Below are 27,801 nucleotides of genomic sequence, written 5' to 3' on the forward strand. Positions count from 1 at the left end.
CACCACTCTTCCCGAAGTTTTTTTTTTTAACTAAAGAAATAAATATTTAATGCTTTATGTCAAGACCTTTTAAAATATTTAATTTTACTTATTGGATGTTTAACACGAATACTCAACTACCCATGATCCTCTAGCACCCTCCTGCCTTTTACCCAAGAACTGGAAGCCCCTGGTTCCCAGAACACTGCAGCAATGGTGTCACCCACCACAGCGTGCAACCTCATTGCATACATACTGAGGCAGTAAATAGCATCTGGCGTCCCAAATGGAAAGCAGATATTGCCATACAGGCCACAAACCGTGACCTTATATTAGGCGGTAACCAGTTTAATTTAAGGAATGTCTGACACGGCCTGCGAATATCACTGCTGCGTATGGTGTGAATGGTAAAGGCAACCGGAAAGTTAATAAGACAATGAAAGGAGCCTATGTACATGGAGGGAAGTAAAAACTCTGCTCCACCAGCTAAGTACACAACATTAGATACCCTACTGAGTACATGACTGTGGGCAATAAGTTGTTTAACACAAAAGGGGGACTGCGATCTCTTATTTCAGTGCAATGAAATGTCTTTAATATGTCTGAAATGCACTTGGCATCAGTACATCATGATATTTTAGAAATCGTATTTGTTAAACAGAGGTTAAAATAATGTAATAAAAGTACAGATTTTGTAGTGTTGAAGTAATGGACCATACTCACTTGTGCCCAAGACCATCCTGTGAAGAGCCGCTTATGATTTCTGGGGCATCAAAAAACTCATTCTCATCATCTTCATCACTAAGGTCCCCTTTCCCTGTCCCGCAGAGGTCTAAAACAAAGAACGCAACCACCATTTTAGGTTTCATTGAAAGTGTAAGAAATGCAATAGTAATATATATTTTTTTTTAGATACACTTTGGAACGTTACCTTTGGAGGCCCCAGAACGGGTCTCTGCTGGCAGCACAGTAGCCCCACGGAACGCCCGCTCCAAGTGGTTGTGCTGCTTTGCCAGCTGCTCAAGTGTCTCTTCTAGACGAAGTCTCTGGTCTCTTTCATACTGCAATGCTCTCTGCCAGCGTTTACTATGACTCTCTGCAAGAGACATAAAGTCTCGACAAGCCTGAGAAAAGCAGTGAAAATGAGGTCAAAGCAATGAACAAATGAAAAAGCGAGTAGACCAATGATTTCTATCCAGTGGGAGTTGGGGGTCATTTCTAGAGGACCTGTGAGCTTTGTGCAGCCCACAATGTTATGGGGATGCCTCAAATAATTTTAGTTGGGTGTATATAGACTCCCATAAAAGGACTACATATTACAGAGGACAACCGAAACGTATAGGAGATGCAATCAAATAAGAGATCAAATGTTTTACTTTACGTAAACGCGAATGTGCTAGTCATTAATATGACATGATCCTTCTTTCACGCCTTTTGCTCTCTAATGGTCCCCTATTTCTTCACTCTCTCACCCATTTGTCACACACAACATTATAAGGCAGTGACTTATCTCACCCAAATACTATGCTGCAGTACCCCCCACACCCATCCGGCAGTCCCTTTTTTCCCTGCACTAGACGGCAGCCCCTCAAACATCGAATAGACTGTCACATACACAGGGGTCGGCACCAACATTGCTTGAGGTAGACCGGGGTCTGCAGTGTACAATTTAACAATGTTCTACAGACGTTCACAAACCTTGCCACAGACACTGGTAGGGGGCACAAACCGTTGCATGGAGACATGTCTACCCTTAACAACCCTTCCTACATTTTATTGGCAGGAATAGTCCTTGCACAATCCCACCCACCGGTGTCAAAGGAAAGGTTTTTTTTTTGGTTTTTTTAACCTAAGTCTGCTACAAAAAGGTATTAATTAGGAGGGACTGTCCACAAGGCAAGGACTCTGCATAACTAATTGCTTTATGGTGTATTATACTAGAGTAAATTTTTATTTATCCCCTTAAGGACAATAGGGGTTTTTACTCGTAGTATTTTGCGGGACAATGGCTCTTTTAACGTTTTTCAGTGTTACTGTTTAGCTGTGATTTTCTTCTCTCTCATTTCATGCTCCCACACATATTATATATTGTTTTTTTCAGGATAAACAGGGCTTTCTTTAGATACCATTCATTTTATCATATCATCTAATTTACCATAAAAAAAAATGATAAAATATGGGGATTTTTTGTTAAAAAATTACTTTTTCTCACTTTCTAAACAGAAAACTTTTACTCATCTGCAAAAACTAATGAAAAAACCTACTAAATAGATTCTACTATTTGTCCTGAGTTTAGAAATACCCAATGTTTTTATGTTTTTTTGCTTTTTTCTGCACGTTATGGGGCAATAAGTACAGGTAGCGTTTTGCTATTTCAAAACCTTTTTTTCCAAATCTGGTAATTCTTCCCCCCATGTGCCATTTCGGGTATCTTTGAAGCCGGCCAATGCAATTTACCCCATCAAGTCATATATTTTTAGAAACTAGACACCCCAAGGTATTTGAAATGCTGGTATTTTAACCCTTTCAATGCACTAATTTTACCACTACCCTTTGTGAAACTTTATGGTAGTAATTATTTTTGTATTTTTTTCACACACGTTGTACTTCAGGTATAAATTTATCGCTCCTGGTATATGTCCGTGTCACACAACACCCCAATATGTGTTCAGTAACATCTCCTGAGCGCAGCGATACCCCCCATGCATGGGTTTGTAGGGTTATTTGGGAGGTAAAAGGCCGCCTTTGTGAGGTGTGTATTTTTTTGCCATTTACACATCTGCCCCATGTCCCATATTTGGGACATCTTTGAACCCGGCCAATTCAATTTACCCCATCAACTCATATATTTTTTAATACTAGACACCCTATGGGCATTTGTAATGCCAATATTTTAACTCTTTCCATGATGGAATTTTTGTAAAGATAAAAAATTTTAGGACTTGCTTATTAAAAACTTTTTTTTTTTTTTTTTGCTGACAGTGGGGATTTTTACATGTTACCATATTTTTAACATTTTTTTTAAACATTTTTGACCATTTTTTTTTTATTTTTTTTTAATTATTTTTTTTATTTTTTTTACACTAGTCACTCATTAGTGAGCTGGGCTCCATTGACCTTGCATGGTTGGATGCAGTACCTGCATTCAACCTGCAGGAGGAGCTCGAGAGTTCTCAAGAGGGTCTGGATAGACCCTCTGTGAACTCAAATCTCTTGTTAATTCCATCCTGTGAATGACGGCAACGTCATTCACAGGATGGCACTTGTGGTTGCTCCTCGGAGCAATCACAAGGCGATCGGGGGTCGGGGGGTTGTGTTGCTACATGCCTCGATACTGAGGCATGTCAGCAACACAGTTTATGCTTAGGAAGCGATTCCGATCGCTTCCTAAGCAGTTTTAGCCGGGCGCCGCCGCGATCTTTGATGATCGGTGCGGCGGCGGCCATTTTTCCTCCGGGGAGGGCTGCCGAGGGCTGCCCTCCCCGGATCCACGGTCAGCCTCACTTGTGAGGCTTCCGTGGATGCTGCAAAGCCGCCGATCGCGGCGAAAACGCCGCGATCACGGCGATGCAGCTATTTAACGGCAGCCCGTACATGTACGGGCATTGTCGTTAACCCGTTGCACGGCAACCCCGTACATGTACGGGGATTGTCGTTAAGGGGTTATATATATATATATATATATATATATAAAAATTTTATAAATATATAGTTTTTCTTTTGTGTTGGAGTGAGTCATAACTCACAAGGGGAAAATATGGGGTATTTTGAATTGCCACATAACCTGAACTAAGACCCTAATCGCTTTTCAACCCTCTCCTTAAGGCTCCAGGATTTAGGTATTACGCAGGTGAGTCTAAGGTGTTGCAAAATTAAAAAAACAAAAACACCTTAGACTAACCTGAGTAATACCTAAATCCTGCACTGTTCAGTGTGCCTTGAGGAGAGAGTTGGGGAGCACTCTCCTAAGCAACTATAACTTAATTAGATTGTGCCATGCAAATTTCAAAGCAAAACATAAAAAGACCTATGCATGTGGAATATTTCTGTAATCATGAGAGACACCTGAACAACTTTAGCTGGATTGTCCTGCCATAACACATAACATCCTAAGCAACACAGAATTGTTGGTTAGAAGAAAAAAAAATAAATAAATAAAATTTAGTTCTAAACCCAGCAGACTAAACGTAAAAAAAAAACCCCACCAGTTTCCAAACACCTTATAATATGTGCCATATAACTGCTTGAAATGTATAGAAATTCTATATATCAGTGGCGCTGGCAGGGGGGGGCTGAGGGGGCCATGGTCCCCCTACATCTTGCTGTGCCCCCCAATTGAAACGCCGTCTTTCTTTTTTTTTTTGGCACGGAAAAGAAAGAGGCACCTAGCGGTCGCTCGTGAAAAAGTTCATAGCAACCGCTCGGTGCCCCTCCCTCCTCCGCAAGGCCTTTGTCTTGGTCTCAGTGTCGGCATTTCATGCCGAAACTGAGCAATGAAGCAGCGCGCACCGCGGCAGAGCAGCGAGACAGAGGCCTCCCTTTCCCACCTCAGGACTGCAGCAAGGTAAGTGAACTACAAAGGGTGGAGAGGGTAGATAGTAAGAAGGGAGGGAGAGGGGGTAGATAGAGAGGAAAGGAGGGTAGTAAGAATACTGAAATAAATAAAGAGAGAGAAAATAAATGAACTGTGTGAATTGTGTGAATGAAATTGTTAATTAGCGAGTGACTATTACTATTATATATGTATAATTGATTTGTGGAAAGGCAAATATGGCACAAACAGGGTGCTTATGGGACAAAGATAGCACAGGGCGGGCTGTTTGGGGATAAATATGTAGTATGCCGGGCTATTTGGGGACAAAGTTGACTCAGGCTGGGCTGTTTTGCGACAAAGATGGCACGTCCTGTGTGTGTTATCTGAGTGCTGGTCAGGTTCTATGTTACCGTGTGGATGCCAGGGCTGGCCTTGCAATCTGATCTATGCTTGTGATTTAGGGGGTTTTATCTATACTGTCAGTGCTGAGTTTACATGTGATTTACAGTTGATCTATACCTGCAATGCGGGGTTTGTGTTCTGTTGATCTATACGTGCAATGCTATGTTTCCATACATTATTTATGTATACCTGCAAATACAGGGTTTGTATTTTTTTTTGTGTGTGGTAGCGGATGGAGTGATTGCATGCTAGGGAGCGTGGCCCGAGGAAATGCTTTCCTGGGGTCCAATTTTTGCAATATAAAATATATATACTTGGACAGGGGCTAATTATATATATATATATATATATATATATATATATATATATATATTATATATATTATATATATATATATATATATTATATATATATATGTTATATTATATAATATAATATACACACCGTATTGGCTTGAATATAGGCCGCACCATTAAAGTTTGGTGGTATTTTAAATAAAAAAATATTTTCAAAGAAAAAATACACATTAGTTGAATGATAAAACAGTATTTTATCTAATGAACAGGCATACATGTATTTTAACATTTTTGGTATATATTATACAGTTTGTCAGCATATTTTATACACAAACAGAAAACCAATAGCCATTTTAAGGTCCCCCTTAATTCATAATGTACCTAAATTATAATGTGCCCCAGATATGCTTTATAACCCGATATGCTTTATGCCCCCCAAAATGCCCACCTGTCCCTTGATATGCCACTCTGCTTCCTAGAAGAGCCACTCGACCCCCCCCAACTTAACAAAGCATCCCCAGACTCCCTGGTGTCTAGCGGGGCTGGCCGGTGGACGTCTGTGCGATGCACGCAGACAATCTCCGCTACTGGCACTTCCGCCGGGGCTTCTAAGGTGATGTCACGCCGGTGCAGGTGCTGTCAGCAGAGGTTGTCTACGTGCATCGCGCAGACGTCCACGGCTGCCGGAGAGGAGGAACCAGGTCCCCTGCAGCGCTGCAGAGGATCTGGAGCCTAACCTTATTGCTTACCCACAGCAGGGATAAATGAAAAAAACACCCAGCAGGGGATAATATTACAGAATGAAAACTGCCAGTTCAGCTATTTTGAAATCATATTTCAATCACAGTCCTAACTTCAAAGATACAAGTACATATGATGTAGTTAAAAATGCATGTCTAACGCTAACTGGATGTTAAAAACAAACAGAATAAAAAAAAATGCACTTGTTTTTATTTCCCAACCTGCCCCCCCCCGTTATGCACATCTGAGCCCATGTTTGCCACACTGCCTCCCAGATATTCCTTACACCCCCCTATATGCCACTCTGCCCCACTCCAGATATGCCTTATACCCCCTATATGCCATAGTGCCCTCTGATATGCCACTCTGCCCCTAATATGCCTTATAACCCCTGATATGCCACTCTGCCCCCTTCCAGATACGCTGTGACGGTTCCTAGAGTCACCCTACCCCTCCGCTATTGTTGCCTTGACTCCCAGAGGACTATTCCCAAAAGAGCGACTTGATCGGAGCACGGACAGGCTCCGAGGGCGTTCGTGAGACCGGGACTTTCACGCCTGGAACTATTTCTGCACTTGTCATTGCTAGCGGTCGGCGGACATTTCACTCACGTCACTTTCCTTTTCTCCTACTGGGATCACGTAGCTATTTTCACCGTATCATCTTTAAATCCCAGGGAGTCTATCTTGGAATTAGCGGAGGGCTGAGTACATCCCGAGACTTTGCTGGACTCTAGGACGTCGCTATTTTCACGGATTGTGCCCCTCAGTTAATGTTATCCAGTGACATGAAGCTCTTTATTGTGTTATTAATAAAAATGTATTTTATTACCTTATTTTGTAAGAGTTTGCACACCGCACACTAAGGTCTGAGAGATTATCTTTATTAGATTATGTGTGCTCCTTATCTCCCAGATTTAGGCGCACCTGTGTTCTTTTGTATTGTTGCCCCCCTGTGGTGTCCCTTCCTATAAAAGGCGACACTGGTCCCATAATAAACAGATTCCTTTTGTTGAACCTAAAGACTAGTCTCGCCTGGTTATTTGGGTAGTGGATAGCGATATCCCTTTACTTTGCTTGGGGATATTGCCTACGAATTGCGGTGGATTATCGTCTTTAAGGGAGAAGTCGCTCTTGGCGAAGAGGGACAACCTGAGGTCCGTCACATATGCCACTCTGCCTCCCCCCCAATATGCCTTATACCTCACTAAACGCCATAGTGCCCTCTGATATGCCTTATACCCCCAGATATGCCACTCTGCCCCCCCCCACACTTACTCCCGTGCTCAAGACACTTAGGTGTCTCTAGCGGGGGCAGCAGGTGAACGTCTGCGCAACGCGCATAGACAACCTCTGCTGCTGGCCTGCACGTTCGCTGGAGCTTCTATGACTGAGCATCGGAAGGTCATGTGACGCTGGTGCTCCACCATAGAAGCCCCAGTGAGAGTGCCGGCAGTAGCGGAGGTTGTCTGCGCACGTCAGAGAGGAGGATCCAGGTCCACTGCGGCACATACTACTCTCTGGCAGCCAATGAACATTGCGCAATGCACATAGACAACCTCCGCCACTGCTGGCTGGTACTTCTGCCCGGGGCTTCTATGGTGGAGTACCGGAAGGTCATGTCACGCTGATGCTCCATCATAGAAGCCCCAGTGGAAGTGGAGGGCAGTAGCGGAGGATGTCTGCGCAGGTTAAATCCCTGCTGGGGAACCGTCTACTTCATTGCGGAACCCTAAAGAAGAACACCCAAACTGCTGTGCTGGGAACCCTAACAAGTGATGTAGGGGGGTTTCTCTGTGCTCAGAGTTCACTTGGGTCATAATAATTTAATAATTAAATGAAACGTGAAATATCCAAAAATAAGAATATGGGATAATTTGAAGTGGGGGCAGCTAAACTAACTTGGGGGATATAGCTGAACATAAAATAGTGTTTATTTGCTGCAGTCAGCCTTTATCAAAGATTGTGGTGGCACAAAGGTTAAAAAGGCTGATCGCAGAATAAGTGTGTGGATAGTGTTAAAATACCACCATTTGCAATACCCTGAGGTATCTAGTTTTCCAAAATATATGGTTTGATGTGGTAAATTTAATTGGCTGGCTTTAAGGATGTCCCAAATTGGACATTGAGCCCGATGACCAGATGCCAAAATGTCAAGAAAAACTGAATTGTGCATGCCTCAAATGTGGCCTTTTAGCCAAACAACCCAACAATACTATTGGCAGTATCACTGTACTCAGGAGATGTTGATAAATTTAATCGGCCGACTTCAAGTATGTCACAAATATGGACATGGAGGTAGGATGGCCAGATTTCAAACAGAATGGTTTTGAAATAGCACAATGCTATTTATACTTATTGTCCTATTAACTTGCAAGAGGAAAAAAAAATAAAAAACAGAAAAACTATAAAAACACTTCTAAAATCAGGACAAATATTAGCGTGTTTTGTATGTTTTTTCATGAGCTTTGTAAAAAAGTTATGTTTTTCAATTTTTCACCATATTTTATTTTTTACAGTAAATGTTGGTCCTCGTACAAATAAAATATATCATTTGTCTGTGTACACTAAATGGGAGAGAGGAAAATGTTAAGAGCTGGGGGGCCTTGCCAAGAAATGGCAGCTTCAGATCTGAGCTCCGCAGCTTACCCACTAGAATCTGCATCCATCCGACACTTGTACCCATCATGGGTAGAGAAACGGCCTTCTCAGTGTCAGGAACCCCCGGAGACCCAAACCAGGCAATCGGGGCAGACGCTTCGCAAATACTTTCAGACTCCTGCTGTGCTTGGCCCACAGCCACCCTCTCCAATGATGGCGCCTTCAATGGCTAGCTCTTCGGAAAAGGCATCCCGCTCCCTTCGCACCAAGGCGGACTTTCAGCAACCTCATCTCTGAGGTGAAGCAAGCACTCCACGAGGAGTTAGCGGCCTTACATGCAGACATAGCGGGAGTGGAGCAGCACACTGCACAGCTAAAGGCCTCGCGCGTGTGTGTTACGCAACAGATGTCTGATCTTCGCCAGGCCACCACTTACCTGAATGGCCTGGCCACTGAACTTCTTCACTCGGTCGAGGACCTCGAGAACTGAGGTTGGAGGAATAACGTTGAGGGTAAGAGGCCTTAGAGAGCCTGGAAGATCTGCAGGAGTTACTACAACGGCTCTTCAATTCGATTCTGAGCCGTGACACCCCCATTCACCTGGACAGGGCGCACCAAGCTCTGTGGCCCCGTGGTAGACCAACTGACCCCCCTGTTTTCATGATTTTAGGAAGAGGTGATGGCCAAAACAAGGGGATCCTGTACATTTGAAGAGCAAACGCTAGCGCTCTTTCAAGATCTATCCTCTATAACCCTCCGAAACAGACGGGTGCTGCACCCACTTACATCGCTCCTATAAGAAAAGGAGGGTTCCCCTTTCCAACTTATTGCACATAAGGGCTTCACACATATGTCTCGGGGATGTCTTCACACTATGTTGTGGATGGTTACTAAATTGTCGCGTTATAAATGTGGGTTTCAGCAATGGATCTTTTTTTGTTCCTTGTTCTTGTCTGTACCGTTCTTTGTATTTTTTTTCTGGGATTGTACTTTTGTGTTTTTTGTTTTTTTTCCTTTTAGCCCTACTGCTGTCATCTCGGTTGGGGTTTCCTTTCGGCACCCCCCAGCACCTCAGGGGGGGTGTGGCTTCGGTTTTATCTCGAAGCTCATAGTCTTCGCCCATCCCGACCTTTGCTGCTGCGCATCACCCATGTTCCTCGGCCCCCTCTGTCCAACGTGACCCGCTGTCCTTTTGGCAAAGTACCCTTTACTCCTGTTCTATATTTATATTTTACCCCATCTTTTTTCCCTCTTTCTTTGCACTCCCCCCCCTTTTTATTTTCTTTGCTCGTTTCCTTCTCATATAACTTAGCACTTTAAAATGCCTCGGATGACAGATTAGCATTTGTTAAGGGAATCATTCATGAACAGATGTTTACTTTTGCCTCAATCTACCTCTCCAATAGGGGTCAATGCCCTGCCTTAGCTCGCATTCTCTGCTCCCTCATGGAGTTTAAGCAAGGTATCCAATTCTACATAGGTATCGGCTCGTTGACTGTTGGAGGGCGACTCACTTGGAGGGGAGAGATTATACCAGCTATTCTGCCCCTCATAAGTCATACTTTAGAATAGACCTCCTCTTGATGGAGCATTATCACTTGGAGCTGTCGGAGGGTTGCGCCATTGGCGCGGCAAGGGTTTCGGATCACTCTGCACCTTCAAGCCCGCTGATATAGGCCGACTACTATCAAACGGGGACATGGTTCAGGCCGTTAACAGTCAATTGGAACACTTCATCACGGATAATGCGAACACTGGAGTCGATCACTCATCTACCTGGGAGGCACATAAATGCACTACATGGGGGATCTTCCTTAGCAGTGCGACTGCTGGGGAGGGCCCTACAAACTAAGCAACAATTCTCTATATCAGTAGAATCAAAACGGCGCGGGGCCAGATTTCTTGCTCTCCCTCAGACATATCCGACTCCTTTTGTCAATACTACAGATCCTTATACAACCTTTAAGGTGACTACGCGGGTGATAGTAGGCGCTCTCTCATCGAGGAGTACCTGGAGCCCATGTGCGTTTCAAGTTCACCTTTCCCCTTACCTACATGCATGTGGCTCCGTCCGGTCCTCACTCTACCCCAACCCCTTTGTCCGGACTTTGAGGATTGGGCGCCAGAGGAGCGTCGGGGGAGTTCTGTTGTCCTTCTCCTCTCTGTTGATACCTGTAGCGGGCAACTTGGATTTCTTGCCGGGGCTGGAGGGTGGGTTCTTGAGGTCATTGGGCATGGCTCCTGAGACCTTGCTGTCGGATTTATGTGGGGGGGCACGCTCCTCTACCCTTCGATGGGGCTGTCTCTACTCCCCGGCACCCCGTGCTTCAGCTTTGCTCAGCTTATGCATTATGTTTTATCGCTCCCCGGGAAACAATTTAGGGAGAGAACTGACGGCCTTTGAGCAACTTGCCCGACAAGAAAAGTTGCTTTGGGGGGGGGGATCTCTAGGACGTACCACTTGCTATTAGCGGGTGCGCCTTCCGTTCCCCAGTCCTTCATAGGGTTTTGGGAGGAGGCCATCAGGGGTCTATCTGATCATCAGTGGGAGAAGATCTGCACTTTAGTGCACAAATATTCTATCGCTTCAAAGATTTAAGAAAATGTCTACAAGGTGCTGTCCATGTGCTACCGGACGCCTGTGGCTGTTAGCAGGATCTTCCCGGGGAGTGACCTGACCTGTTGGAGGTGTGGTGAGGAACTCGGCTCCTACCTGCACATCTGGTTGAGCTGCAGCCAGCTCAAGCTTTTTTGGATAAGAGTCTTTCGTTGTGCAGAAGGGGGGACTGGGCGGGCTTTCCCCTCTCTCTCTGAGCCTTGGCTTGCTTCTTCACGCTGACGGGTCTCTATCATCCATGAAATGCTCTACTGTTAGACACCTTTTTAATGCTGCTCTCTGTCCGATTCCCTTGTACCGGAGGTATACGGAGGCTCTTTCTCTCTGATATTAGGTTTCCCAGGTGGAGGAGGTGAGGGTTATGGAAGAGTTAGTTCACCTGTCTAACAATAGGATGGAGGCTTACACAGGGGTCTGGACATGCTGGATAGCTTTCCAGTCCTCTATGGTTATGGTGGAGATCCTGAAGTAACGTTGTTCTTCCCCCGTTTACGCGGACTATTTCCTTTTTTTTTTTTTTAAATCCAGTTTCGCCCCTCCTTTTCCCTCTCTCCATCCCCCTCTCTTCTCCCCCCACCGTTTGTGCGGTCTAATTTCTTTATCCCGGTCTCTCCTCTAGCCCACCTATCCCCCTTTTTTTCTTCTCTCTCCTCACCAGTCTGGAAGATGAGGGTTGTGTGCCGAGGGGGCTTTTTGCAGACTGTCTCAGGCGCTTAATGGTTCCGTGATTCTGTTTATTTTCACAACTTTTGCTGTATCTAATTTGACATGACATCTTTGCTGATTGTTCCTCAAGTGCAGAAAAGTATCTGTACCTTTTTTTTGTTGTTTGCATCTGGACTTATTTGTCACCTTGTTCCAATAAAATATAATTGACCTAAAATTCAATATATGGAATACTGGGAATAGAACATATGTAACAGTCCTCTTCTGCAAAAGTACCTAACAGCATGAAGAAAATAACTATGCATATGCTGATAGCACCCAAGATGCTAATTCTAGACAATGGAAGTCAGTATATATTCCTACCATTAATTCAAACCCCCAAGGTCCTGCGCTCTGAATTGTATAATTGTTGAAAAAGGGCATGTTCCAAGGCAACAGAAAACGTTAAATAAAAATGGTAGAAGGATGCACAATATTTTGTAAACCGTAAGGCCGTTTCCTTTTACAATGGTATTGCCTCCTTTTTACTATATTTGCGAAGTGGGAGAGATAATTGTGGTGCATCTGTTCAACAACTTCAGGATTACTAGACAGCATGTTGATTTGTTCCCGATGTATTTTATGCTACCCTTTATATATGACTATGTATTTTGCAGCTCTGTGCATTCTAATAGGAATAAAAGTAAAAATGGGGCAGCCATGACCAGTTTTTCTCCCATAATTCATTTACTTTCTGGGTGGAAGTCTCCTGGCATAATCTAAGTGTTTGTGCATGACGACACATTCATTGAGAGAATACATTCACACACTCCTAATGCACTCCCGGAACTGACATAACAGCTAGAAAGGGAAATGTTCTAGTTAAAAGGGGAGGAGCCAGGCACTTCTGTAGAAATTAAGAACCATTGGCACACTATAGAGAAGTCATGACTTTCTCTCACATATACTCACATTTATCATTGCATTGGAGGTGATCCTGAAGAGTGTGGCTCTCTCATTTACTTGTTTGATCTTATCAGAGCTCTCTTGGGGAAGGCGCAGGCTCTCCAACTCACTCAGTGAGCGTTGTAGGGCAGTTCCATGCTTTGCTATTAAATCATTACATGTACCCAGATCTTCCACCTTTCCCGACAAGGCTCGTAATGTGCTGTGAACCTCAGCTTTATCGGTCTGAGTAGAGTCTTCATCCCCTGAATCATCTGAGTGGGGAAGGGGTTGGAAAACAGGAGAAGAAAGCAAACAAGGCTTTGAAAAAACAAAGTTAATGACAAAAAAACAAAAACAAAACACTACCACAGTTAAAAAAATTAAATCAGAAAATAGTGATATTACTGTATTGCTTTGCTAGTTACTTCACTTTCCAGGTACCACCAAGTTCATTATTTTAGAAACCTAAAGCTCAGATTGTTCAGAGAGGTCATCTCCTCATGCCTACCTGACTCTGCCTGCATCTTGACTGCACGGGCCTTTGCAAGCTCCAAGGCGGTGATCCATCTTTGGCGCTCCACTTCTGAGCTGGCTTTTAGGTGATATGTCTGTGCACCCCCATTAGAGATCACAAAATTACAGGAGTCCTCTACAGAAATGTTGGCTGTAGCAAGGTTTATTGTTCCACGGCAGGTGTGACGCATCTCAGCCTTTGACCTGTGAGAAACATACAACAACAACACATTAGGCCGCAGGTTCTCAAGCTTTTTGTGACCTGCAATCAATTTGCATGGTCTCCCAAGAAAAACATACCTTGTGATAATTACAGGCAGATTTTATACACAAATAATAATGACACCTATTACGTAGTGAGGTATCGCATGCTGTCATCTTGGAACCATCTTGAAACGTCAAGGTGACCACTTTTGATCACGCACTACAGCTTACTTACAGATTCATTACCATGTCCCAATTACATATCCCAGATTACCCTTTGACCTTCCCTTATTTTTATTATATTACTTATTTAGTAACATTCTGTCAACTGCACAAGAGGATAACGTAATTGAAGAAAAAAGGGAGGAGAATTCTTCAGCTGACTTAGCAAGCACATCCTCCTTAACACGGTGATGAGCTGATTGACAGCTTCATGCTAAATCCTCATATGGCAACAAATTCAGCAGAAACAGCACAAGGCAGAGCTTAACCCCTTAAGGACCGGGCTCATTTTTCGTTTTCTACCCTGTGGGACCGAGGCTGTTTTGACACTTTTGTGGTGCTTGTGTTCAGGTGTAATTTTCTCCTCACCCATTTAGTGTACCCACATAAGTTATATTGTTTTTTTCAGGACAAGATGGGCTTTCTTCAGATACCATTATTTTGATCGTATCATCTTATTTACTATAAAAAAATAAAAAAAACATGGTGAAAAATTGAAAAAAAAGACATTTTATGACTTTTATTTGAAAAATCTTTTACTCACCTAAAAAAGCAAGTAAAAAAACTAGCTAAATAGATTCTACTACTTGTCCTGAGGTTAGAGATACCCAATGTTTTTATGTTTTTTTGCTGTTTTTTTGTACGTTATAGGGCAATAAGTACAAGCAGCGTTTTATGATTTCCAAATCTTTTTTAACAAATCTGGTCAGTCTGCCTCCATCTCCTCTTTGGAACATCTTTGAAGCCGGTTAACTCAATTTAACCCCCTCAAACCATATATTTTTGAAAACTAGACACCCCAGGGTATTCCAAATGCTGTTATTTTAACCCTTTCCATGCACCAATTATACAACTACACTTTGTCAAACTTTGTAATAGTAATTTTTTTTATTTTTTTTTCCACACAAATTGTACTTTAGTTATAGATATACAGGTTCTGGTATATGTCACTATCAAACAACACCCCAATGTGTGTTCAGCAACATCTCCTGAGTACAGCGATACCCCACATGCATGGGTTTGTCAGATTGTTTGGCTGGTAAAAGGCTACTTTTGGGGCATGCGTAATCCAGGTGGTCATTTGGTCATTCTGCCTCCATCTCCTCTTTGGAATATCTTTGAAGCCGGTTAACTCAATTTAACCCATTCAAACCATATATTTTGGAAAACTAGACACCCCAGGGTATTCCGAATGCTGTTATTTTAACCCTTTCCATGCACCAATTATAGAACTACACTTTGTCAAACTTTGTAATAGTAATTTTTTTTCACACAAATTGTACTTTAGTTATAGATATACAGGTTCTGGTATATGTCACTGTCAAACAACCCCCCAATATGTGTTCAGGAACATCTCCTGAGTGCAGTGATACCCGACATGCATGGGTTTGTCGGGTTGTTTCAGATTTAAAATGCCACATTTGGGAAGTGCGCTTTTTTTCTCCATTTTGGTCAGTCTGTACCTATGCCCTATCTGTGAGCTAGGCCACTCCAATTTACCCCATCAGCCATTTTTTTATATATTAGACACCCCTTGGGTATTTGAAGTGCTTTTATTTTAACTCTGAGATTTTTGAGAAATTTTAGCACTTGCTCAAAATAATAAACTTTATTTTTTTATTTTTTTTATTTTTTTTAATACTTTTTTTATATTTTTTTTTACACATTGTGCTGGTACTGGATGGTTCATCTAGTGACATCACTGCATAATTATTTTTAAATGTTAGCACATTTTTTTTTTTCCATTTTTTTATTTTTTATTTTTTTTTGAATATTTTACTAATCACATAGTGATTAGAAAGCTGGGCTCCATTGACTTGCATGGTTGAATGCAGTACCTGTATTCAACCAGCAAGTGGAGCCAGTTCTCTAGAGGGTCTGGAGACCCTCTAGCGAACTTTTTCGTCTTTATTGTTGTAGTTCCCGGGCCGCCGCCATCTTACTTGATGGCGAAGATCACCGGCAGCTGCGGCTGTGACCGCTCTCCGGAGCGGTCACAGCCCACCTAAAGGTAAGTGTTTGGTGTCGCTGGATGCCTCCTGATCGAGGCATTCCAGCGACACCATTTAAGTTTAGGAGGCGATCGTTGATCGCCTCCTAAACGCTTTTAAAACGGGCGTCCGCCGCCATACAATGTATGGCGGCTGTTGACGCCCCGGGGAGGGGCCAGACATGGCCCCCGATGCCGATCTCGGCCTTGCTGGATGCCTCGACATCGAGGCATTGCAGCAAGGCCGTTTAAGCGAAGAAAGTGATCCTTGATCACTTTCTAAGCTTATTTAACTTTTTGACGGTTCAGGACCGTCAAAGGTCATTTAGTGACCTTCTTGTCATGACGGTCCTGAACCGGCAAAGGTCGCGAAGGGGTTAACGCCTCTATTTCAAATATTTTTCATGTCCCTAGTAATGTAATATCACCTCTTAAAAGCTCAAGGTCAATGTCAGCTCTTATTCCTATTGGCTCTGCGGAGGCAACAATTCTTTAAGAACATGTAGAATAGGATGGTGCTATAAAATCTCAATGGGTGCAGCCATGGCACCACCACATGCCAATGCTTATATATTTGTATATGAGAAAACCGGGTTATTGCAACAGTTCAATCAAATTTATTCACATTTCGTTTTGTGGACAACATTTTAATTCTGTGGACAGCAGACTAGACAACTTTACTGTATGGATAAATTCACAAGATTTACCTGTCAAATCAATGTTGCCGTGTAAGACACTTTCTAGATGCTGAACTCAAAATGGACAAGGAGAGGGAATTCCCAGGTACTATAGAATTAGCAAGAGAGCCATGGGATAACAGCTTGTTGGAAAACAGGTATAGGACCCAGCAGAACTAAAACTTGAAAGCTACTGCCAAAGTTAAAGACTCACGAACAGAAAATAGTTGTAGCCAAGTTCCATACACCTTCTCAATATATCCAGAAGTGTGTTAAACGTAAAAGTGCTAACATCTAATAAGTCCTTAACAGGTATTTTTAAACATACACGGGTAAATAATCTAAGGGATTCATTAGTTCTATCAGACCCAGTTACAGTCGGCCACACATTTCACACATTCCCAAAACGGGCGAGAAATACATAATACAACATAGAATTACTTGAAACACAGAATATGTTGCATACAAGATTATGTGCCCTTGCGGACAAAACTAACCCTTCACGAAAGAAAGAGTGTCCACTGATTCTCCATTAGAACAGGATATAGAGAGTTCAGAACACTGACAAATTGTCACTAACCATTTTCTATTATTCAAGCAACAACTTCCTTCATTAAGGTTCGTGGCCTTAGACATTTCACGGTTACCCAGAGGAGGTAACTGAGGAAGGAAATTAATTCAGCAAGAGACATGTTGGATTAGAACTTTTTTTTTACCCAAGGAGGGAAATTTCCTCTCTAATGGAGAAACAGGATTTGGACAGAAGAAAGGCAACACACCTTCCTAATACTTTGGACGAAAGTCTGGTATGGTTCTTAAAACCACCTTGTCTTGATGGAAAATAATACAAGGTGGTTTACATCACAAGGCCTGTAGTTCTCCCACTCTTAGCTGAAGTTATGACAACTAAAAGCGACGTCTTCTGAGTTAGCCTTAGTAAGGAGCAAAAACGGTTCAAAAGGTGGTACACAAGGCTTATCCAGAACCAGGTGAGGTCCCAAGGAGGAAGAGATCAGAAATTTGGATACAGATTTCCAATAGCTTGACAAATCTCCAACCCAATGGTTCTTGAGCCAAAGAAGTGTCTGCAATAGAACCAATAGCAGAAATGTGGACTTTTAAGTGATGACAGTCTGAGACCTACTTGATATCAAAATACAATAGCAGAGAGCACTCACTGCTTCCAGGATAATCACTCATCTTTAAGCCCATAACAACCAATGACATGCCAAGCACGGTTTGTTAAGTGACAGATTTCTGGCACGTCATTGGTCATTGAGGGGTTAATGCCGTCGTGGCTTAAACAAGCTTAAAAAGCGATATACACTCGCTTTCTTTGCTTAAACAATGTTGCTGTAAAGCCTCGATGTTGAGGCATTCAGCAACACCGAGATCGGCATCAGGGGCACTGTGTTGCTCCTCCCCGGGGTGTCATGTCAACAGTAAGAACTCTGGCTCCCTCGCAGGTTGACTACAGGTACCGCATTTAAGCATGCAAGTCAGTGGAGCCCAGCGATTAGTAAAATATTAAATAAAACAGAAAAAATAGCTAAAAAAAACAAAAATGTTATGCAGTGATGTTACCATCAGGGGAACCATCCAGTTCCAACAAAATGTAAAAAAAAAGTTCAAAAATATAAAATAAAAGTTAAACACAAAAAATACCACCACAAACTTTGAGAAAAATGGTGGTAAAATTAGTGCATGGAAAGGGTTAAAATTCCGCCATTTGAAATATCCCAGGGTGTCTAGTTTTCAGACATATGGTTTGGTGGGGTAAATTGAAATGACCAGCTTTAAGTATGTCCCAAAGACATGGTGGCAGAAGGACCATATGTCAAAGTTCCAAGTCGAAAATGTGCACTTCCCAAATGTGGCATTTTACCTCCCAAACAACCCGACAAACCCATGCATGTGGGGTATCACTGTAAAAGGAGATGTTGCTGAACACATTTTGGGGTGTCGTGTGACAGTCGCATATACCAGGAGCTGTAAATTCATACAAAATTTACAACGTCTACATGCCTGCAGGCATTAAGTTAGCTGCTCTGAATACGCCGAAAAGAGTTTGATGTCAAAAAATACAAAAAAAAATCATTACCGTCAGTGGGGTGCTAGGCTTGATGCTTTGGCCCTTGGCCAGCTGAGAGACATTGGGCACCATAAATATTGTTTGTACTGCCTGCTCTTTTAACCCCTTAATGACAAGACTGTTTCTTACTCATAGTACATTTTGGGACAAAGGCTCTTAACATTTTTCAGTGTTGCCGTTTAGCTGTAATTTTCTCATTTTGTGCACCCACACACATTATATATTGGGGGTTTTTTCAGGACAAACAGGGCTTTCTTTATATACCGTTATGATTTTTTGGTTAAAAAAGGACTTACTTTTTTGGAAAAATCTTTTACTCATCTGCAAAAACTAATGAAAAAAACCTGCTAAATAGAATCTACTATAGTAGATTCTACTATTTGCCCTGAGTTTAGAAATACCCAATGTTTTAATTGTTTTGTTTTTTTTTTGCTTTTTTCTGTACGTTATGGGGCAATAAGTACCAGTAGCGTTTTGCTATTTCAAAACCATTTTTCCCCAAAGCCGGTCATTCTGCCCCATGTGCTATTTCGGTTATCGTTGAAGCCGGCCAATACAATTTACCCCATCAAACCAAATATTTTTGAAAACTAGACACCCCAAGGTATTTCAAAAGCTGGTATTTTAACCCTTACCACCAGCCTTTGTCAAACTTTATGGTAGTAAATCTTACCATACACATTATGGTAAATCTTACCATAATATGTGTACAGTGATACCCCACACACATGGGTTTGTTGGGTTATTTGGGAGGTAAATGTGTGAGGTTTGTATTTTTTGCCATTTAGAGATCTGGTCACTCTATTCCCATGTCCCATTTTTGGGACATCTTTGAAGCCGGCCAATTCAATTTACCCTACAAAATCACATTTTTTTTTTAAAACTAGGCACCCTATGGGCATTTATAATGCCAATATTTTAACTGTTTCCATGCGGGACTTTTGTGAATATATAGAATTGTAGGACTTGCTCTGGAGCTTTCCTCCCCGGATCCTCACTTGTAAGGCTTCCGTGGCCGCTGCAAAGTGAAAACGCAGCAATCGCGTCGATGAAGCTGTCTAACATGCACGGGCTTTGTCGTTAAGGGGTTAAATCAGGCATCCGCCGCCATATTGTATCTGGTGGGCATTGACATTCCAGTGACAGGCCACACTGTACCCTTGCTGCAGATTTCGGTGTTGCCGAATGCACAGTGCACATCATTGATCGTTAAGGAGTTAAAAAGCTCTCTCATATGAATAAAGTGTGTGTTTTCCCTGCTTCTGGACTGGTGTATTTTGCTTTGCGGTATGGAGATTTTTCCCAGGAGGAGCATATTTACTGGTAGGAGGAAGGCCGCAGCGACATCCAGGGATGAAGGGGATTTGGCCCCAAACGTATTCTGCAGCATAGCAATGACCCTAAAACATACAGCCAAGTCATGTCTATTATTCTTACGTTACAGCTTTTTTCACACCTGCCAAAAAAGTTTTGCAGTTTATATATGTAGGCCCCCCTAGTCTACGCTGTCCCTAATTCCCTCTATCCACCAAAACTACCTCTGAAAAATACCCCTCGTCTTACATCCAATAGAGGTCTGACTGCAAGACTAAGATTCCGATCCCCCCAGCGCTGCAGACGACCTGGTTCCTCCTCTCTGGCAGCCAGTGGAAGTCTGCGCATCACCCTACGCTGCCGGCACTTCCTCTAGGGCTTCTATGACCTAGCGCCGGCGTGACATGACCTTCCGGTGATCCGCCATGGAAGCCCCAGCAAAAGTTTCAGGTAGCTGCAGAGATGTTCACTGGCTGCCCCCACTGAACACCAGAGAGTCTGAAGCACAGGAGACAAGTCTGGGGATACATGAGTAAGTCGAGGGGGGTGGAATATAACACATAGTATATTGCAGAGTATGTGGTGATACCTTTTTTATAGGACTAACGTAATATTTAAAAGACAAGCTTTCGAGAGTTATCCTTTCTTCATCAGGTCTGAAGCAATACTGATCAACATTACAGAGGTTACAACTTAACCCCTTCAGTCCCCTATGGAGGTACTCTTACTTCCAAAAAACACATCCCAAGAATTCCCTTTGGACGTACCGGTACGTCCTGGCCATCTTGCGGCAGCCTGGACTCCCCCCTGACAGCAGAAGCCAGCATCGTCAGCTTTCTGCTGTCTGATCTGATGTAACAGCTTCCGGCATGAAAGCCGGAAAGCTGTTACATTTTTAAATGCCCGATCTGGCATTCCCTTCCGGGTTGCGTCACTGCTAATGTCACCCGGAAGTTAATCGGAGGACAGGATATCCCCTGCAGGGGATATATCTCTATGCAAGTCTGTGGGGACAGTGTGATCAGTGCAGGGGGACCCTATGCTGAAAAAAAAAAAAAAAAAAGAGAAAAAAAAATACAATAAATAACTGAAAAAAACAAAGTGAGCTAAGTGATGTCATTGTGACATCACTGGCATTAACAACATGTTCAGGAGGTCCCTAAGAGGACCTCTAACCATTTAAAAGAAAAATACCAAAAAACAAAAAAAAACCTTTCATCCCATTTCCCTAGCACAACATCTACCCAGTATAACCCTCCTGCCCCCGTTCACAACCTCCAAACCCGTTAAGCCATAAGCATAACAATTCTACAAAAAAATGTACACCTTATAGTATGTTTCCTATAAGTGCTGGGAAAGTATGGAAAATCTATATAAATTACATTCTGATTTCAGAAATACCTAGGCGGTTTCTGCTCTTCCACCATATGCAATTGCTTTATTAACGTAAGTCTCTGTGTTTGGATGTCTTATTCCTTGGATGTGAATAGTTACATAGTACATAACGTTGAAAAAAGACCTAAGTCCGTAAAGCTCAACCCTTCTACTTAACCTTCCTACTCTTGATCCAAAAGAAGGCAAAAAAAAACCCTTAAATTAAGCTACTTTGAATTCGGCCATCAGGGGGAAAATTCCTTCTTGACTCCAAAAGGCAATCAGATTTCTCCTTGAATCAAGAAGATCTAAAATAATAATACTATTTATAGTCCTGTCATGCCTTTCTATACCCAGATCCCTTTAGAAGGCATCTAATTTGATAACACCACCTCCCTAGGCAGTGAATTCCATACCTTTATTCTCCTAACTGTAAAGAATCCCTTCCTTTGTCATCTATGAGATCCCCGCTCTGCCAGTCTCAGAGGGTGACCTCTTATTCTTTGTACATTTCAGTTAATTAACTGGTCACTAAAGAGCTCTTTATATTTGCCCTGCATATATTTGTATAATGTTATCATATCCCCTCTAAGACGCCATTTTTCTAGTTTACATAATTGTAACTTTTTTAGTCTCTCTTCATAGCTAGTATCTCCCAATCCCCTTATTAATTTTGTAGTCCTCCTTTGCACTTTTTCTAGTTCCCTCATGTCCTTTTGAAGGACCGGTGCCCAGAACTGTACCGCATTTTCAAGGTGGGGTCTTACCATTGACTCCTCCCGTGAATCAATACATCCTTTTATGCATGCCAAAACCTTATTGGCCCTTGCAGCTGCTTGCTGGCATTGTGCACTGTTGCCAAGTCTGTTATCTACCATTATTCTTAAATCCTGTGTTTATCTATGTTGAACCTCATCTGCCACTTGCGCGCCCAGTCCCAAACTGTCTAAATCTTCCTGCAAAGAAGAAACATTCAGATTAGTCTGAATTACCTTGCCTAATTTTGTGTCATCAGCAAAAACTGCGACATGGCTCTTAATGCAGCTTGGGAGATCATTTATAAACACATTAAAAAGAAGAGGACCCCGGACAGACCCTTGAGGCACTCCACTTAATACCTGCGTACAGTCTGAGAAACATCCATTCACAACAACCCTCTGCATTCTATCTTTTAGCCAATTTTCGATCCAAATCGACACATTTGCCCCTAAGGCTATTACCGTACCTGGGAACTTCTCGGCTCCGGCTACCTGGAGCCTTCCCTTTGCGGGACGCGGCCAGGTCTGCACACTGATGTCAGCGGGAAACACCCCCATTTCAAGGAAAAAATGGGCGGAGAGAGGGGCGTGTCAAGACCCCTCTCCCGCGACCGGGAGGATTCGGGTCTTGACCTGGAGGAGCAGCACTCACCCGGCAATCTCCGGGTCAAACCCAGAGAGTTCCCAGGTATGGCTATTTCTGTTAATTTGTAGAGTAACCTTCTATGTGGCACTGTATCAAATGCCTTAGCAAAGTCCAGATAAATCACATCTACGCCCACACCCAGATCTATATTTTTATAGACGGCCAATACAGACATTATACACATAACGAACTTTAGAGAAAGGCCTTGACGGTTCGTAAAACCATTTTTAATGGGAGTGGTTTCCTGCACTGACTGGCTGCTTCAGCCAATCAGTAGCGAGTATTGCTGTGCCACAGAGAAAACAGGGAGCTGGAGCTTCTCCCATGGTAACCTGTAAGCATTAGAACCTGTATTATCAAAACAAAGTGATTTTCATCATATTCCTCGGCATTTAAGCTTACCCAGTAGCCACTAGCAACTAGGTTAACCAGTAAAAACAAAGAATTTTTCATATACATTTAAAAGACAAATAACTATAGCACAATTAAAACATGAAATTCTTGGTCAAAAGGATTATATCCCACATTCTTTAAAAGGCAGACTTCAACTCACTAATAACGTATCACATATTCCTTAACCTGAAGTTTTTAAGACCACGCACAACGGAAGACAGTCAACCAATACATGAACGTATCTATATGTATTTTACCTAAGTGTTTATTGAACGCACACTGAAAGTCAAGATGATACTGGAAGTTTACATTAACATGCATTAGTATGCTTTTTAAAAGGCGTCATCCAAATAGAGATCGTTATATAACACTTGACCACCAAGTAGACTAACAACAAACTAGGATATGGACCACCAGTGTCTCAATGAAACCCCTACTTAATGGGGGAACTCGCACTTTTTCTGCCACTAGGTGTCTTATTTGTGTTGTCAGTAGGGTATTTAGCAATGTGTGCTAGTTAGGTTAGTAGGAAAGCTTGCTTAATGGTTTGCCTATGTGTTAGTTCCTGTTTTCCCAGTGTGATTTGCCTTTCCTAGACAGACCTTGCACATTAAGAGGTGGTATTAGCCTGATCCAATATCAGAAGCGCGGCACACAAAGCGTCAAAGGAAACAAAGGTGAATTTCGCTACTTTTTCAAGCAATAAGTGGCTTGTATCGAGGGCAGTTGACACCATTTGTAACAAAGTCGTATGATGAAATAACTGTACGCTGCGCCACCTCTCCAAGGGGCTTCTAGGTCGCAACATCTACCTTCTAAAATAGCAGTCTCATGGGTAATCACCTTATAAAATTGCTATTCATGGGACTTACATATTCCTTACAATGATAAGACAATAACAAAATTATATAGGTATGCTATAAGTTGCTCTTTAACATACAAAAGACCAAATTATTTACCGGTAGTAAGACAGCAGCCCATTACTCAGTACAAACCAGCGCCTCTGGTACCCCTTGATGTAATTGGTCCATTTGAACAGCCATCCCTCCCTAGCCGAACCGGAGGCTGACCCTGAGGAACTGCTGGAACCCTCTCTTGGGGGTGCTGGCCCAGTGCCAGGTGGAGGAGGGGGTGGCGGGAGTGGTGGGGAGGTGGAGGGGGGTCCGGGAGGTGGAGGGGGTGATAGGGATGGTGACACCGAACCGGAACCGGAACCCGGAGTGGGACCGGAAACAGAGGCACCCGCACGCGCCTCCGCCATGTAGGGAGACACCGAGGCTGACAAGCCAGAACCGGGACACCGGAACAAGAAAATACGTCATGCAAAAAGAGGGTGTGGGTTTTAGAGGCGGAGCAACCGTAGTAGGATAAGGAAATCTTGCAGACATTTTTATTGTGGGCATCTGATAGGGAGGTACTTAGTTTGCGTATTAGTGCTGATCATTAGTGGCTGTGTGTTGTAAACTTCAGCGCTATGGTTTATGTTCTGCAAAGCATATTATAATATAATACAACTAAAGCAAGCCGTTATTTATCTAGTTAGAGCAAAATTTGTTCACGTATACCGGAACACGCGTGCATAGACGTAATATCGTGCCCAAGTATAAGATGGCCGCCATGATTTTCATGACCGATCATTGAGAAGGTCCAGGACTCGCGAGAATGCTGTACGCGCATAACTTTACCCAATCTGAGGCCGCCCTGAAGGGGCGTGAGCGCTGTCAAACATTAATACCAGGTAGTGATGGGAAGTTCGGATCATTAAAGTGAATCGGATCATTTCGATTCGTTCACTGAAATGATCCGATTCATGATCCGGATCTTCGGATCACTCAGTGTGTCTGCACGGAGTTACTGTTTTCCAGTAACTCCGTGCAGGCACACTAACGATTGGCCCCGCCCCTTTTATTATGAATCCTCCCCCCTGCCTCCAGTGATGTCAATGAAGGCAGAGAGTCGTTCAAAGATTCGGATCTTACAGGGATCCGAATCTTACAGTGATCCGGATCACTGTAAGATCCGGATCATTGTAAGATCCGGATCATTGTAAGATCCGGATCATTGTAAGATCCGGATCTTTGAACGACTCTCTGCCTTCATTGGCATTGTAATCATTAAGAGAATATTACCATACTGTTATAAATAATACATTAATAATCACTGCCCCCAGGATTTACATTCCCCTTTACCTGCAACTGCACCTTAAGCTAACTTTATTAAATTAATTAAATTAACCCTCACCATTAAATTAACCCTAAACACCCCATCAACCATGACTGCCCTAAAATTAACCCTTAACACACCATCAACCATGACTGCCCCTAAAATTAACCCTTAACACCCCATTAAGCATAACTGCCCCAAATTAACCCTGAACACCCCATTAAGCATAACTGCCCCTAAATTAACCCTAAACACCCCGTTAAGCATAACTGCCCCCAAATTAACCCTAAACACCCCATTAAGCATAACTGCCCCCAAATTAACCCTAAACACCCCATTAAGCATAACTGCCCCCAAATTAACACTAAAGACCCCATTAAGCATAACTGCCCCTAAATTATCCTTAAACACCCCATTAAGCATAACTGCCCCCAAATTAACACTAAAGACCCCATCAACCATACCAATTTATTAGGTAATTTATCTGGAGTACATGCAATTAATTTAGGGGTAGTTATGGTTAATGGAGTATTTAGGGTTAATTTCAGGGGCCGTTATGGTTAATGGGGTCTTTAGGGTTAATTTCAGGGGCCGTTATGGTTAATGGGATCTTTACGGTTAATTTCAGGGGCAGTTATGGTTGATGGGGTATAAGGGTTAATTTTATGCTGATGACTGAGGGTTAATTTAATTAATTTAATAAAGTTAACTGTAGGTGCAGTTATAGGTAAAGGGGGGGCAAACTCAGGGGAATCTAAATCCTGGGGGCAGTGTGAACATTATTAATGTATTTATTTATAAAAGTATGGTATCAGTAATATTCTCTGAATGATTCGAATCTCTGTAAGATTCGGATCCTTGTAAGATCCGGATCCCTGTAAGATTCGAATCATTCGACTCTTCGGTTCATTCGACTCTTCGGTTCATTCGACTCTTCGGTTCATTCGACTCTTTGAACGACTCTCTGACTCTATGAGTCATCGTTCCTATGAGAATTAATGAGCTGTAACCTGACCCCAGAGTGCTCTGCAGATGACTCACAGCTCTAGGATCAGGTTACAGCTGCATGATGATTCACAGACTGAACCGCTACAAACGAATCGTTCAGTCTAGTGAACCGACTCATCCGGATCACTAAAAAGAACCGGATCAAATGAACGATTCGTTCATGATCCGGACATCACTAATACCAGGTTAATTGTGCGACACCGGCAGACGTGGCCAGCGGAAGTGGGCAATGTTGATAGTCGATAGAGTTACTTGTAGGGTATTAGAAGGGTTGCGACTAGTTCCTATCCAGTAAAAGTACCATGACCTTTCCAAGGATAGGAAATAGCTTGCTCAGTGTATACGAGCTATTTTCTATCCAGCAAAATTACCCTTTGCCCCCTAGTGGTCAGGTCCTGTACAGGGATAGGAACTATCCAACTCGTATAAAGATCCCTGTAAAGGACCATTTGCTCCGTTATGGCCAGGTCCTGTTAAGTAATAGGAACTAGATGGTTCATGGTAAGAAATGTAGTTTCCATTCAGTTAAAGGAACCTTATATCTCCAGCTCACACATGTCCCTTACAGGGATAGGAACTAGACGGTTCATAGTGAGAAATCTAGTTCCTATCCAGCTAAAAGACCTTTATACCTTCAGCTAACGATGATCCTTTACAAGGATAACAATCCCTAGCTCTCATACTGCAAAGGTACCTTTATACCTCCAGCTCACACAGGTCCCTAACAGGGATAGGAACTAGATGGTTCATAGTGGAAAATCTAGTTCCCATCCACCCAAAGGACCTTTATACTGCCAGCTCACATAGGTCCTTATACAGCCAAGAGACAATTATACCTCCAGCTCTTACAGGAATAGGAACTAGACGGTTCCTAGTGAGAAATCTAATACCCATCCACCCAAAGGACCTTTATAACTTCAGCTAACAATGGTCCTTATGCAGCCAAGAGATGACTATACCTCTAGATCACACAGGTCCTTTACAGGGATAAGAACTAGACGGTTCATAGTGAGAAATCTAGTTCCCATCCACCCAAAGGACCTTTATACCTTCAGCTCACACAGGTTCTTTACAAGGATAACAATCCCCAATCCTGCAAAGGATTCGTTGAGTCTCCAGTTCGCACAGTAATTCATAGTTCTTATGCTGCTAATTAAATTTTTTGCCGAGAAAGTTGCAATCTATAAAGGGAATGATTTTTATTCATCACGCTCGCTGAGATCTGAGGTTCATAGTGCTCTCTCACTTTAAATCTGTGTGGTCCCTAATCATCTGAGCAGGGGAAAGATACAGCCAATGGAGCCTTTCTTGGAAATTCTACCTCATGTATGACGGTTCAAAACACACAGCTGAGCTGTTCCCACTACCTTTGCACTTATCCGCTGCACAGTACTCTGTGGGCAACAGTTTATGCCTGGCTCCTATTCCAAAAAGCACACTACTATGTGGACGTAATCTATTAATCTAACCATGTCATTAACAATAAAATTCAAGAAAAATATAATTTCAAGAGTTCAAATAAGGGTTTGCAATATCTTGGAATAAGAATAATAAAGAACATATAAAGACTCATGGAAGCTAACTTCATGACTTTATTAAAGCAATCAAATACAGATTAAAAAATGTGGAAATACCTAGATATATGTCAGGATTCAGCCCCAGCCCTGCAAACTGCCAGGCGTGGC

The 27,801-nt window shown here is 42.7% G+C and overlaps 1 protein-coding gene across 1 annotated transcript in view; it reads right to left on the reverse strand.

Moving 5' to 3' along the window:
* The window catches only part of OSBP (oxysterol binding protein), a 40,656-nt gene extending 16,378 nt beyond the window's left edge, over window positions 1–24,278 (reverse strand). The window contains exons 1-5 of the mRNA XM_053450059.1: window positions 23,905–24,278; window positions 13,271–13,479; window positions 12,787–13,034; window positions 911–1,103; window positions 703–811 (exon numbers count right to left, since the gene is read on the reverse strand). Coding sequence (XP_053306034.1) covers window positions 703–811; window positions 911–1,103; window positions 12,787–13,034; window positions 13,271–13,479; window positions 23,905–24,206 — 1,061 coding nt within the window. The 5' untranslated portion in view covers window positions 24,207–24,278. The remainder of the gene's footprint in view (window positions 1–702; window positions 812–910; window positions 1,104–12,786; window positions 13,035–13,270; window positions 13,480–23,904) is intronic.
* Window positions 24,279–27,801: the final 3,523 nt, after the last annotated feature.

This window comes from Spea bombifrons, chromosome 11 (assembly GCF_027358695.1).
Source record: "Spea bombifrons isolate aSpeBom1 chromosome 11, aSpeBom1.2.pri, whole genome shotgun sequence".
NCBI classification, from domain to species: Eukaryota; Metazoa; Chordata; class Amphibia; order Anura; family Pelobatidae; genus Spea; species Spea bombifrons.